The sequence below is a fragment of the Symphalangus syndactylus genome, chromosome 10 (genome assembly GCF_028878055.3).
Source record: "Symphalangus syndactylus isolate Jambi chromosome 10, NHGRI_mSymSyn1-v2.1_pri, whole genome shotgun sequence".
NCBI classification, from domain to species: domain Eukaryota; kingdom Metazoa; phylum Chordata; class Mammalia; order Primates; family Hylobatidae; genus Symphalangus; species Symphalangus syndactylus.
Window position 1 is genome coordinate 118,310,393 of NC_072432.2, and position 14,577 is coordinate 118,324,969.

General features: G+C 43.4%; 1 protein-coding gene across 1 annotated transcript in view; it reads left to right on the plus strand.

Annotated features, from left to right (window-relative positions):
- Positions 1–14,577, plus strand: part of DOCK5 (dedicator of cytokinesis 5) — a 232,513-nt gene that overhangs the window by 90,408 nt on the left and 127,528 nt on the right. The window contains exons 5-6 of the mRNA XM_055295734.2: positions 981–1,077; positions 14,306–14,454. Coding sequence (XP_055151709.2) covers positions 981–1,077; positions 14,306–14,454 — 246 coding nt within the window. The remainder of the gene's footprint in view (positions 1–980; positions 1,078–14,305; positions 14,455–14,577) is intronic.

The following is a 14,577-nucleotide window of genomic DNA, read 5'->3' on the forward strand; positions in this document are numbered from 1 at the left end:
CCAGGTCTCCTGCCCTGCTGGAGAAGTCCTCTTTCCAGTGGGCCATGGGCTCCCTCCACTGCCGCCCACCATGTTGGTGGAAACATAGGTGGGGAGGCACATTCATACCAGTTAGGGTTGTACAGGATGCCCAGTTACATTGGCAATTCAAATGGTAAGTAATTTTTCATAGTAAGCATTTCCCAGATATTTCATGGGTCACTCTTATTCTAAAAAATCTTACTCTACCAGAAATTCAAACTTAACTAGGCCTTCTATATTTTTCCTCATTAAGCCTGGCCATCCTACCACCAATTCCCATTTGTTTGCTTGCTCTTGCTTTCTCCTTTTTTCTTTTTGCTAATCATAAAAATGCCAGAGAGGATTTATGTGAATAAATGTAGAACCTACCTTTATGAGAGTCTTCTGTGAGTAAGCAAGGATTTTGTTAAGTGTACGTTTTCTGTGTTGTGAAACTACAGATGAGAAGAAAACCCGGGACTATTCCAGAAAGGGGTGCTGCCTCCGTACCTCTCACCCCTACCGTGGCCCCTGCCCCAACCAGGTCCTGGGTGGAGTCACAGCCCCAAGACACTCGTGCCATACACACCTCTCCATCCAGCCTCCCAAATGAAACAGCTGCTTGGTGGAACCAGCTAAAATGCTGCATATTTTGCTTCCATCTTTGAGAATCACTGAAGCCCACTGAAGCCAGCCTGGTTCAGTAATTGAGTCTCCTGGAGAAATCCACACTGGGGAGGTCGAGGCTGGGCTGCAGGCTCATTCAGTTGCAGGAACTGAGCCTATTTTGAGGACTGTGCTGCCTTATTCTCCTCCTCTTCTCCCAGATGCTTGGATGTGATAAAGTCCCCTGCACAACTCCTGCCCCCAGGCCTAACCAGTTTCATTCTCATCCTTGAGCGTTAGGGAGTCTGATCCCCATCAAGTAAAGCAGTGCCAATCAGCCTAGAAGAAAGTGACCCTCGTTTGGTTCTTTGTAGGCAGCATGAAACCGTGATTCCTGGCGAGCTCCCCCTGGTGCAGGAGCTCACATCTACTCTGCGAGAATGGGCTGTCATCTGGCGAAAGCTCTATGTGGTGAGTTTCCCCTTGTGGCTTGGAGCCCCAGGGTCACTCTGGGTCCTCAGCCTGTAGGTCCTTTGCAGGGTGTCGGCCCCTTATTGGCTGACTTCGTGGAGTGGGATGCATTCTCCCTGGATCACACAAAGGCTGATAAGCAGCAGATTCTCATTTCCCCAGAGCTGGGTCACTGATAGCGGGTAGTGGAGTAAGTGGGCGTAATCATTCTAGCAGCCTTTTCTGAAATGATAAACATACTGATTGTGAAAGTACTAATGATAATAATCACTGCAAACACTTCTGCAGTCTTTCCTAAGTGCCAGAAACTATGAATCCTCACAACCTTCCTATAAAGTAGGTGCAATTATTATTAATTTGTTAATAAGGAACCTGAGTCATGCTCTTAGCCTCTTCATGTATACCAGTGAACTGAAATTTGTTGATGTTTCAGGGCTCAGCTGCATGAGGATGACATTCTTTACCTTGGCCCACATACCTTACAGACTCAGAAACTTGAATAGTGTTAAGTTGTGGTCTGTGAGTCGCCTTTTTGGGCAGACTCACAGTATTCTTTCTCCCAACACTGGTTTGACCTCAGAATGCTAATACGGTGTGTCAGTTCACAGGGAAATTACAAGGAGCCAGCGCATCCTCTCCGTGATAAACAATAAGCACAAGTTGTGTGCAGGAATCAGCACCAAGTAAATCTAGCATTTAACATGATCAAACTGAGAACAGCTGTCTTGCAAGAGACCAAGGATGCTCAAAGTCTATTGGCAGCAAGCCTGCCTCATCTCCAGTGTAGAAAGCTCTTTCCTTAATGTTAACGTTGGAATCCACAAAGACTTTTTATTTTATTTACTTATTTTTTTGAGACGGAGTCTCGCTCTGTGACCCAGGCTGGAGTGCAGTGGCACCATCTCAGCTCACTGCAACCTCCACCTCCCAAGTTCAAGCAATTCTGCCTCAGCCTCCCAAGTAGCTGGGACTATAGGCGTGTGCCACCATGCCTGGCTATTTTTTTTTTTTTTTTTGTATTTTTAACAGAGACAAGGTTTCACCATGTTGGCCAGGCTGGTCTTGAACTCCTGACCTCAAGTGATCTATGTGTCTTGGCCTCCCAAAGTGTTGAGATTACAGGCGTGAGCCACCATGGCTGGCTAACTTTTTGTGTGTGTTTTTAGTAGAGACGGAGTTTCACCATGTTGGCCAGGCTGGTCTTGAACTCCTGACCTCAAGTGATCCGCCTGTCTTGGCCTCCCAAAGTGTTGGGATTACGGGCGTGAGCCACTGCGCCCTGCCCACAAAGACTGTTTATTCTAAAGTTGCTTCTTTGCCTACAGCCCTTGTGGTTCAGCATCACTGGGTCTTGCCTCTGTTAGTGGGTTCCAGCCTTCTGTGGCTGACCCTATGGTGAATGTATATTCTCTCGTTAGATGTGTGTACAAGCTCAGGGAGGTTGTAGACCAGACTTGATGGCCTGGGAACCCTCCTCTTTTCTTTATGTGGCTTTGTTTATCTAAATTTTTGTTCAGTCATGTGTTGATTCATTTTAACTTTGAAAAGCCAATCTTAATAAGTTACTGGGAATACCTCACTCTAGACCCTAAATACTGAAGGCAGTAATCAAAAGCTCATTTTGGCATAACTTCTAAGAGTTCATGGAAGATATTTCATTTTCATTCAGGGCTATTGTTTCCCTTGGTTAATCACAGCAGTAGAAATCACCAACCCCTTTGGTGGAAAAGCACTTGGTATTTCTCTACTTGGTCATCCTTCAAGAGCTTGTTTAGATACTTTGTTCTCCATATTGTATTTTCTAAACATAGCAATCTATAATGTTTCCCTCTGGACAATAGAAGCACTTACTGCTGAACTCATCATCTGACCCTTGGGGCACACTGCTTCATAATAAAGGTGATCTTTTGATCTCTTTATGTTTAGTTGAAGAGAGAATGCACGTTAAGTTGCTAAATCACAAGGAGGATGGAGACACTACTGTCAGCCCCGTGGCCTTCGTTGGTCATCTTGCATTTATATTGAGAGTACTTTCTGGTTCTGGTTTATTGATTGGTTAGTTGGGTGGATGTAACAAGGTTGATGGATGAGGAATTGCATGTACGTGGGTTGGTTCCTTAACATGTTCTTTCTGGAAATTGATGAGTGTTGAAATGCATTAGATAATCAGTATTGGGAAAGGAGTGTTTTTTTTTTTTTTTTAAAGATGTATGAGAGTGGAGAATATGAGTGAGGCCAGCTTTTTTTCTTGCTGAAACACAACTGGTGTGCCCAGTTTATTACCTATGTCCTCTACACATCCACAACTAATTGTGCCAGGTCTACCATTGAATAGAAAGAAGAAAGAAGTGAATGGGGGCCAGGTGCAGTGGCTCATGCCTATAATCCCAGCACTTTGGGAGGCTGAGGAGGGCAGATCACTTGAGGTCACGAGTTCGAAATCAGCCTGTCCCAACATGGTAAAACCCCTTCTCTACTAAAAATACAAAAATTAGCTGGGTGTAGTGGCTTGTGCCTATAATCTCAGCTACTTGAGAGGCTGAGGCAGGAAAATTGTTTGAACTGGGGAGGCAGAGGTTGCAGTGAGCCAAGATCACGCCATTGTACTTCAGCCTGGGGAACAAGAGTGAAACTCCATCTCAAAAAAAAAAAAAAGACAGAAGTGAATAGGGATGAAGAATTAGGACTCATGTATTTTGGCTGCCAAAATCTCTTAGTAGTTAAAGGTGGTAAGTTCTTGTTGAGCATTTCCTTGGTGGGAGAGTTTCATGTTGTAGTAGCAGAATTTGGTTAAAAAAAAAAAAAGGCTGGGCACGGTGACTCACACCTGTAATCTCAGCACTTTGGGAGGCCGAGGTGGGCAGATCACAAGGACAGGAGTTCAAGACCAGCCTGGCCAATATTGTGAAAACCCCTCTCTACTAAAAATAGAAAAATTAGCCGGGCGTGGTGGTGGGTGCCTGTAGTCCCAGCCACTCGGGAGGCTGAGGCAAGAGAATCACTTGAACCTGAGAGGCAGAGGTTGCAGTGAGCCAAGATTGTGCCATTGCACTCCAGCCTGGGAGACAGAGGGAGACTCTGTTTAAAAAAAAAAAAAATCCTCTTTTCAAGGATAGCACATTTCTCATTTTAATTTAGATATCTAATATCATAATTATTTTGGTATTTGTGAATAATTTAAAATGTCTTATAGCTGCTGTTGATTGACTAAAAGACATTCATTGTAGAAATTCTCAATCAGTTGATAGGACTGAGAAACCTGCTGCTCCTTTTGATACATGCTCATCCAGTAAGGAACAATATACTAAGATTTGTTATCATGGTTAGTGCAAAAGTATTTGCAGCTTTCACCATTACTTTAAATGGCAAAACCTACAATTATCTTTGCACTATCCTAGTATTAATTTTGGCTTTCTCTTTTTTTTTTTTTTTTTCCTGTCCTTTCCTAAAGCGTTGACAGTTCACTTGAGGCAGAATTTCTGAACTTCTTACTGAAAAATTTCTGTATCAAAGTAGCAAACCTCAATATTACGTTTCACTATGAAACAAGTAAAAACCCAAATCTCTAGTTTCCATGTCCCATCTCCTTTCACCTGCCGTACGCTTTTATTGATGTTTTTGCTTTCTGATTCTGTAAGTTCCTTTAGTCCATGTAAAGATAAATATAGATTTTACTAGTATGTAGCAATACTTGTATTATTTCTCTCTTGCATTTTCCCCTGTAGATTACAACACCAGGCACTCTGTTTGATGTCTTTAAAGACACCTGTGGCCAGCATAGTGGCTCACGCCTGTAATCTCATCCCTTTGGGAGGTCAAGCCTGGGGGATTGCTTGAGTCCAGCAGTTTGAGACCAGCCTGGGTGACATAGCAAGACCCTATATCTACAGGAGTTTTGACAGACCGTCAAAAATCCAAAAATTAGCTGGGCACGGTGGCACACACCTGTAATCTAGGCTACTCAGAAGGCTGAGGTGGGAGGATCGCTTAAGCTTGGGTGGTCGAAGCTGCAGTGAGCCATGATTGTACCACTGCACTCCAGCCTGGGTGACAGAGTAAGACCCTTTCTCAAAAAAAAAAGAACTGTGATGTCTTAGAAATCCCACATTTCTGTAGTACATTTCTTTGTTCTTTTCTTTTCAGTCTCAGTTCACCAGAAATTTATGTTGTGGATCCACAGTCTCATATGAGGGGAAAATGCAATCCACTAACCAGATTAAGCCCAGCCATGTAGACACTGGTGATTATTCTAGAGAGGAAAAATATTTGCCTAGCTGTGATTTGTTTTTAACAGTTACACGGTAACCTTGTAGAATAATCATAAATATGTCTTAAAGGGGAGGGGAGTATGTACACCGAACAGAGGTGAACCGACTTATCCAAAATGGAGAGAAGAGATGACTCCCCCCATGGTCTCTCTGTTCCTTAGGTATATTATTATTGTTTTCTGTTGGATTATCTTCCCCAGTGGGTGTTGGCCTTATGCCCAGGAGAGGAAGCAGGTTTTAGGAGACAGACACTGGCCCAGGAATTGGGAAGCTGGGTATCCTGTGTGGGTCCTGTTCTAACCAGTTCTGAGGCCTTGGGCAAGTCACTTGAACACTTCAAGTCTGCTGGATGTTGTTCCTCTGCAAAAGTTGATGTAAAAGCTGCCGTGTTGACCGTGTAGAACTGTGAGAGTATGGAAAGAGACAGTGGCTGTGATCTATGCTGCTGACAGACCATCAAGGACTCCGCCAATGGGAGCATGTGCTTTTGATATTATCTTAGCTGGAAACAGTAGCCATCTGGACACCCTCCCCCTAGGAAGCCTTGACATAGCTTCCCTCTTACTCGACTGCCTGCCCGAGGCTCTGAAGCTCCCTTCTGTATGGCCCCTTATCCAAGGCCGCTTCCTTTGGAACAAGTATCTCAGGCAGAGTGGCCTTGAGCACTCAGCAGCCAAGCTAAATTTCTCACCATACATAGAGAACCTGCTTGGTTTAAATTCAAGTCTAGGAGGCCCGGGTCATTCCAAAATACAGAGAATCTGCAAATGTATAGCAGTTTCTGATGGACTTTCCCTATACTGCTGTGCCTCAATTGGAACTGGTCACTGGGTGTGTTTTCATTGGTTGTTCAGGAAAGGAGGGAACATTGTGATCAAGGAGGCCTCCTGGTGACGTGCCAAGACCTTGGACATTGGAGTCAGACAGGCTGACTAGTTCTTAAGTTCTGGCTTCTCCCTTACTGGGTATGTACTATTATATTCAGAAAAAATAACAAACCCAGTAATAGTTACTGAAAATAAACCAAAACAGAAAGAACTTGGATGCAGAAGGCTACTAGCTGATCCTGTCGCCTAAGACAAGTCCCTTGATCTCCTTAAGTTTTCTTTTCTTCTCTTAAGTGGGGATTTTATGTACTATATGCTTTGCAAATTTACTGTAAGAATTCAGCGGGATAATCTGTATAAAACCCCAGGGTAGTACCTGTCACACTGTGGTCAATACATGACAGCCCCTGACTAACCCCTCACAACTCTGCTCCTAGAAAGAGCTGATTGATAATGAGAAGTGTAAGAGAAGAGCTGGATCACACTGGAAGATTTAGTGACATTTGCCTTGAGGTCATGTAAGAATGCAGTTGCCCACCCACTGTGGTTATTCCCCATCTTCTAGCTTAGGGCAGAAGGGGTGGGCAGATAATGTCTAGCCTCCCTCCAGCCCTGTAGTAACTTAACTAGGTCGATGGGTTTCAGGTTTTCTATCCACTGTTCTTCCCAGCCTTGGAAAGCAGATCCAGCAAGCTGATCTTTGGCCTCTTTTCCTTTCTGTCAATACCTCTTCCTGCTTTCACACGGCTGAGGTGGAATCAGGGCAGATTCCCCTGCTAGATGGGCGGATGCCCATGCAGTGACTTAGAAACGGTCGGATTCGTGTGATGTCTAACTTTTATCTTTTCCATAACAACTCAGTTACACTTTTTGAATATAAACAATTCTACATCTCAAGTCAAAGGATCATACTTTCTCAACTAAAAACTAAAATCTGATCATGAAACTGAAAAATTGCAGTGTATCAGTGGACGCAGTAGGGCGAGAGTTTCCAAATACAGGACTGTCCTGGAAATTCTAAGCTGTTTGAATGCCATAAACAACGCTGTGCACCTTCTCACCCTGAGATTTAGTTTCGTGCTATTCCTCATCTTCCCATGGGAGAAAAGGGTTCAGTGAATTGTGGTCAATCAGGCTGTTTTGTTCACGTAACTTTGGAAGACTGGATCTAATCCTACTCCTTCTGGAAAAGAGATAGAAGATCTTTTTTAGTGATAGACGGTATTAAGGCATAGTGTTGAATCAAGTGAATTTATTATTATTATTATTATTATTATTATTTTGAGATGTAGTTTCACTCTTCTCTCCCAGGCTGCAGTGCAGTAGTGTGATCTTGGCGCACTGCAACCTCTGCCTCCTGGGTTCAAGCGATTCTCATGCCTCAGTCTCCGGAGTAGCTGGGATTACAGGTGTGCATCACCATGCCTGACTGATTTTTGTATTTTCAGTAGAGAAGGTGTTTCACCACGTTGGCCAGGCTGGTCTCAAACTCCTGACCTCAAGTGATCCGCTCGCCTTGGCCTCCCAAAGTACTGGGATACAGGTGTGAGCCACTGTGCCCAGCCAATCAAGTGAATTTAATTGCTAACATGTAGTTCATACAAAGGACTGATCTCCCCTCACTTAAAATTTGCCAGCAGTAAAGAACCCTGTGGGCAGAAAAAGTGCCTATAATTGGGAAGGGGGTAGGGGAACTTGCAGAACACACTGAATGGCCTTTTCTTCCCATCATCGCATATCCAGGCGGTTTAAAGCTGCTCCATTCTAATCTCTTTGAACCGGTGGTTATTACTGGCTGCTGGAACATAAGCTCTGAAGTATAATTAAGCTGGTCTCATGGTTTGAAACCAGCATCTTATTCCTTATTACCAAGAACAGAAAATTCCCATAGCAAACTTTGTCCTCTTGTCAGGGCATTTTATCTGGGAGTTGCAAGCCCTGCTTCAGTGTGGCTCTAACAAGAGAGCCAAGACGTGGCGTGGGACTGACTGACGGGCACCAGACATGGGTGGTGCTTTGGGTATTTTTCCAGTTTTGATTTCCTCTGACCTGGTTGCCTGGCTGTCAGGATTTCTTTTCCTTCAGGAGGCAAAAAAATGGCCTTTAATTTGAATGGTTTCTTTAAAAATCAAACCTTTGCTTGTCAGACTGCACTTTTATCTGACACAGAGAAAAGGCACTAGAATGGATAGGAAGTGTGTTTGGGGCAGTGGGAAATCTCCTCTTCCTGGGGTCCCTGGATTCAGTGTAGCTCAACAACACAGAAGGACCAAAACACCCCATCTGGACCCAGATGTTATAGCTAGGCATGAGATTGATTGCAAAGAGCTCCACCCTGGGAAAATTTGACTCAACGCCAACTGAGTGTGCAAGCAAGTGAGATGATCAGAGTCAGATGCAGTTAATCAGGAAGCTGCCTGGGAGGAATAATTGAGTTTAATGTCTCAGTCATAGACTCAAAGACGCTTATCCTTGGGAATGGATTTTAGTGCCAGTCTCTTTATTTTACATATGAGTTTACCCTAGAGGGAATATGCCCGAAGCCACATAGCAAGTTAATGATAGAATTCGAGCTAGAAGCCAAGTACCCATACTTTCAGCCAAGCCTGTTTCCCTCTAAGTCATAAAATCTGCATGGGAGAGGAAAGGTTGGTGAACAGAGTGAATATTGATTCTTTTGTACATGGAATGGTAGAAGACCAGAGAAAGGGTTTTTGACTATGGTCTGCATTGTTTTTCTGTTTTTTTTTTTTTTTTTTTTTTTTTTTTTTCAGACATAGGGTCTCGTTCTGCCACCCAGGCAGGAGGGCAGTGGTGCAGTCACAGTTCACTGGTGCCTCAAACTCCCAGGCTCAAGCGACCCTCCCACCTCAGCCTCCTCGGTAGCTGGGACCACAGGCGTGCACCACCACATCTGGCTAATTTTTTATTTTTTGTAGAGACAGAGTCTTAACATTTTGTAGAGACAGAGTCTTTAGCCCATGCAGGTCTCAAACTCCTAGGCTCAAGCAATCTTCCTACCCCAGCCTCCTAAAGTGCTAAGATTATAGGCATGAACCATTCTACCCATCTGTGTGGTCTGCATTCTTTGGGAAAATGAAGAATAGAGTCCAGGTTTTCTGACACCCGTTGCAGCAGGGCCATCATCTAAATGGCCCCTCAAATTCTATAATACTCCTTTCCTGTGGGTATTGAAGGCAAAGCTATTTTTTCTTGTGACTTCGTATTTATCTCTAGACATTCTTAAAAAAGAAAAAAATGTCATAAACATCCGGAGGCCGAGGCAGGAGGATCACCTAAGGTCAGGAGTTCAAGGCCAGCCTGGCCAATATGGCAAAACACTGTCTCTACTAAAAATACAAAAATTATCCCATTGTGTGGTGTATGCCTGTGATCCCAGCTACTTGGGAGGCTGAGGCAGGAGAATTGTTTGAACCCAGGAGGTGGAGGTTGCTGTGAGCCAAGATTGCACTACTGCACTCCAGCTGGGGTGACAGAGTGAGACTCCATTAAAAAAAAAGTTATAAATATTTGGACTAAAACTATAAAAAGTGAGGCTTCAGGTATCTCCAAGTAGGAGAGGGAGAAATTCTAAGCAAATGCAGGAATATCTTTGCTATGTTGAAAAAAATTTAGATTGCTTTATTTTGTGGAGCCATTCTTCACTCAAATTGAAAGCAGAGTATTACAGAGTGTTATTTTAAATTTAAGCTGTCAAAGTTTGTTTTTGAGTCCCTATTGTGTTCCAGGATTGTGCTGTCTTTTGTGGAGAGGGTCACAAAAATTCTTGGATGATGTGACAGTGGCTGATAATGCAGAAAAGGCTGAAGTGAGTGATGACGAGAGATAACCGAGAAGGCTTCTGCAACAGGCGGGCCTGGGCAGTATGGGATTCAGGAGAGAAAGAGCTGGAAGGAGGGCAACTGGAGAGAAAATAGAGCCTCAGAGGAGCTTAGCACATGCTTTTTTTTTTTGAGATGGAGTTTCTCTCTTGTCACCGAGACTAGAGTGCAATGGTGTGATCTCGGCTTGCAGCAACCTCTGCCTCCTGGGTTCAAGCAATTCTCCTGCCTCAGCCTCTCGAGTAGCTGGGATTATAGGTACCCACCACCACACCCAGCTAATTTTTGTATTTTTAGTACAGATGGGGTTTCACCGTGTTGCCCAGGCTGGTCTCGAACTCCTGACCTCAGGTGATCCACCTGCCTCGGCCTCCCAAAGTGCTGGGATTACAGGTGTGAGCCACTGCGCCCAGCCAGCCCGTGCTCTTTTGGTGAGTGTTTGGTTTTCTCTTCACCTGTCCTCATATGCTTCCCCCAAAACCCATGAAGTGTCAGGGACCAACTATTATGTGAAACGTCTTGCTTAGAATGCTCTTAGGAATGTAGCAACAAAGTCCATCTCCTTGAAGTGAATGGGGAAATTGTTTCCTTTGGTGTGTTCTAGCTTGTCTATTCAGAATTCACTTGGCACAGTAAATCAGAGAAGAATGGCTGTCTTCATCCTTCCTTGGGGGACAAACTTGGCAGACAAGGCTGGTATGGACGGGCAATAATTAAATTGCCACGGATAGTGTCTAATATAATTGAGACTAAGAACTTGTGTACATGTACCCCAAACAAAGCACTGTGTCACACAGAGGATCTCCGGAGCCTTTGAACTCTTTCAGTACTATATTATGAGAAGCAATATCTTAACATTAGAAAACATTTTAAATAGCTAAGAGTGGACAAATGTGTTGCAAGAAAGAGAATAAGAGTCTCTTTCTGCCTAGCAGTTATGAAAGGCAAAAACTGATAGGCTTAATTTCTCACTTCTTTTTCTAATTTTGAAGAAAATGAAATGGAAACATTTTATATAAGATTGAAGGAAAAAAGCAGGGTTTTTACCTTTGCTTATTAAAAATAGTATCTTTAAAAGCCTCATTTTTATGTTTTGCTAAGGACTGGGGGATGAGGAAGAGGCAATTCAGAAAATGCTAAAAGCAGTAAATGTAGGTAGTTTCAAAATTTTAAACAGGCTTTGCCTTCTGTGTTTTTTAAGATCAGCGGTGTTAACAGAGCATTTTGCAATCACAGATAAATGGGTTCTTCATCTCTTTCCTTTGTATTGTCACAGAACTTTGAACTTGTGTTAGGGTTTCATCACACTCTGCTAATCTCAGTTTTGTTCATTGCCCCCTACTTTACACCAAGGCCTCTTTCTTCCTCATTTATTCTTTGTTAAGGAGTATTTTGGATGTTTTCAGCCCTGTTTCTAGTCTACACCTGGTCTAGGAATCTGTGTCCTTAGGATTGACATAGAAGGGCATCACTAGAGAACATTGTGTGCTGTCAACATCTCTGTGTGTGCATTGTTTTTTGGGGGTTTTTTGTTTGTTTGTTTATTTTACAGAAACAAGGTCTCACTATGTTGCCCAGGCTGGTCTCAAACTCTGAGGCTCAAGTGATCCTCTTGCTTCGGCCTCCCAAAGTGCTGGGATTACAGACGTGAGCCACCACACCCAGCCAATGTGCATTGTTTTTATAGCAGATAAGAATATTTTCCTATAATTTCAGAAGTATAGGTTATATAACTATATCATGACGTTCAACTATAAAGAAGAAAGAAATGGGGCCGGGTGCAGTGGCTCACGCCTGTAATCTCAGCACTGTGGGAGGCTGAGGCGGGCGGATCATCTGAGGTCAGGAGGTCGAGACCAGCCTGTCCAACATGGAGAAACCCCATCTCTACCAAAAATACAAAATTAGCTGGGCGTGGTGGCGCATGCCTGTAATCCCAGCTACTCGGGAGGCTGAGGCAGGAGAATCGCTTGAACCCGGGAGGCGGAGGTTGCGGTGAGCTGAGATCACATCATTGCACTCTAGCCTGGGCAACAAGAGTGAAACTCCATTTCCAAAAAAAAAAAGAATGAAAGAAATGGATTCATAGTATATATGGATTGAGTGGAGTTCTACGGGGTTTTATTTAACTAACATCTCAAAAGTGATACACAGAAGACTTTTCTCTGAACGCTGTACCTAAAATAACATCCTTCCCCTATATACACAAGATCATATTGTCCTATTTATTTTCTTCTTGCACTTTTCATCATCAGAAATTATCTCATGTGTATATATATTATGATATAATATATAGCATATGTATTTACTTTCTTATTGCTGTCTTCCCTTCTCTAGAATGTTAGATGCTTGAGGGCAGAAACTTTATTTCCAGCACATAGTGGATGCTCATTAACTTAAAAAAATTAAAATGAAGCCGTCAATCATTTAGATCAGGGGTGTCCAATCTTTTGGCTTCCCTAGGCCACATTGGAAGAAGAATTGTCTTGGGCCACATATGAGATACACTAACATGAATGATAGCTGACAAGCTAAAAAACGAAAATTGCAAAAAAATATGATAATGTTTTAAGAATGTTTATGAAGTTGTATTGGGCTGCATTCAAAGCTGTCCAGGGCCACAGGTTGGATAAGCTTGATTTAGAAGGTCGTGATGGCTTAGGTGTCAAGTGTTTGATTCTTAAAATGATTGAAAAACAAATGATTACTTAGTCGTAAGGTAATTTAGTTTCGTTACAGTAAGTTACTAGTGAAACCAAGATTAACAGTTTAATATGTGAGTGGTCTAACAATTGTCTGGGGAAATGGAGACTTTAAAATAATATTTAAAATTATATTTTCTAGTATTTCTTATCTCTGAAATTATAATTATTTCTCCATTCATAATTCACTCATTTAGTACATTTGCTGGAGTGCCTACTTGTACCAGCTATATTCTAGGGACACACAAATGAACAAACTCTCTGTCCTATAAAGGCTTACCAGCTAAGCAGGGAGGCAGATGAGCCAGTGTAACCCAAGGTTCTCCATGCTATCATGGGAGCAAATTCTGGGCACTGTGGATGGGACCACTAACCTAAAGTTGAAGTTTCAAGGTAGAGACATCTAAGTTGAGACTGAAGAAATCAGAATTACCAGTTGGCAGAGGGTGTAGTGTGAGTCAGAAAAGGATAGGGGTGGGGGTAGATTTGGAGGAAGAGGACAAAAGAGGAAATAACATATTGAGAGGATCTGGAGCCTTGGAGAGAAATGGACATGGCTTTGCATGGAAGGGAACATAGATTGTTGGGGTGGAGACTGGTATGAAATGCCGCTGGGAATGTGCGGAAGAGTCAAGATAAGGAAGGATCAAGATATGTGTCTGGAGGACATTGAGAGTCAATGGAGGGCTTTAAACCCAGGAGGGGCATGGCCAGAGTTTTAGGGTACATGGATGATTTGATATGTTTGTGAGTATGACCCACTGTTTACCCTACAATCACCAATTTCCACAGTTGCAAGAGGGGAGGGTGTAGAAATGGCTCGGGAGAAAGCCATTCTTATTAATATATTTTCTTAAAATCCCTGGATGCATGCAGCTTACTCTATGACGTGATTGATTAAATAACACCTTATAAAGAACCAGGCCAGGCGCAGTGGCTCATGCCTCTAATCCCAGCACTTTGGGAGGCCAAGACGGACAGATCACTTGAGGTCAGGAGTTCGAGACCAGCCTGGCCAACGTGATGAAACCCCATCTCTACTAAAAATGCAAAAAATTAGCTGGGTGTGGTGGCATGCACCTGTAGTCCCAGCTACTCAGGAGGCTAAGGCAGGAGAATCACTTCAACCTGGGAGGAGGAGGTTACAGTTAGCCGAGTTCATGCCACCGCACTCCAGCCCGGGCAACAGAGCAAGACTCCGTCTCAAAAAAAAAAAAAAAAAAAAAAATCGACCAGGCCAGGCGTGGTGGCTCAAGCTTGTAATCCCAGCACTTTGGGAGGCCGAGGCGGGTAGATCACTTGAGACCAGGAGTTTGAGACCAGCCTGGCCAACATGGTGAGACCCTGTCTGTACTTGAACCCGGGAGGCAGAGGTTGTGGTGAGCCAAAATAGTGCCACTGCACTCCAGCCTGGGCGATAGAGCAAGACTCCATCACAAAAAAAAAAAAAAAAAAAGAATCGGCCAAAAGATGTTCCCTCTCATCTGTCTGACATTCCTGTTAAAAACAAACAAATAAAAAAGGATGTTTCCATCCTCTGTCACACCTTTTTTCAAGAATCTTCTCCTCATCATATTTTCTCATCTTAGAACAACAAGCTCACCCTCTTCCGCCAGCTGCAGCAGATGACGTACAGCCTGATTGAGTGGCGGTCCCAGATCCTGTCTGGGACGCTCCCCAAGGATGAACTGGCAGAGCTCAAGAAGAAGGTCACAGCCAAAATTGATCATGGGAACAGGTAGGTAAACCAGGGATGACTTTTCACTGAAAACTTGGCGAACAGTGGGCATGTTCACGCTAATGACACTGGTTGCAGCAGACTTTTGATCTTAGAGTTGCCAAAGAATAATGCTTACCGCTC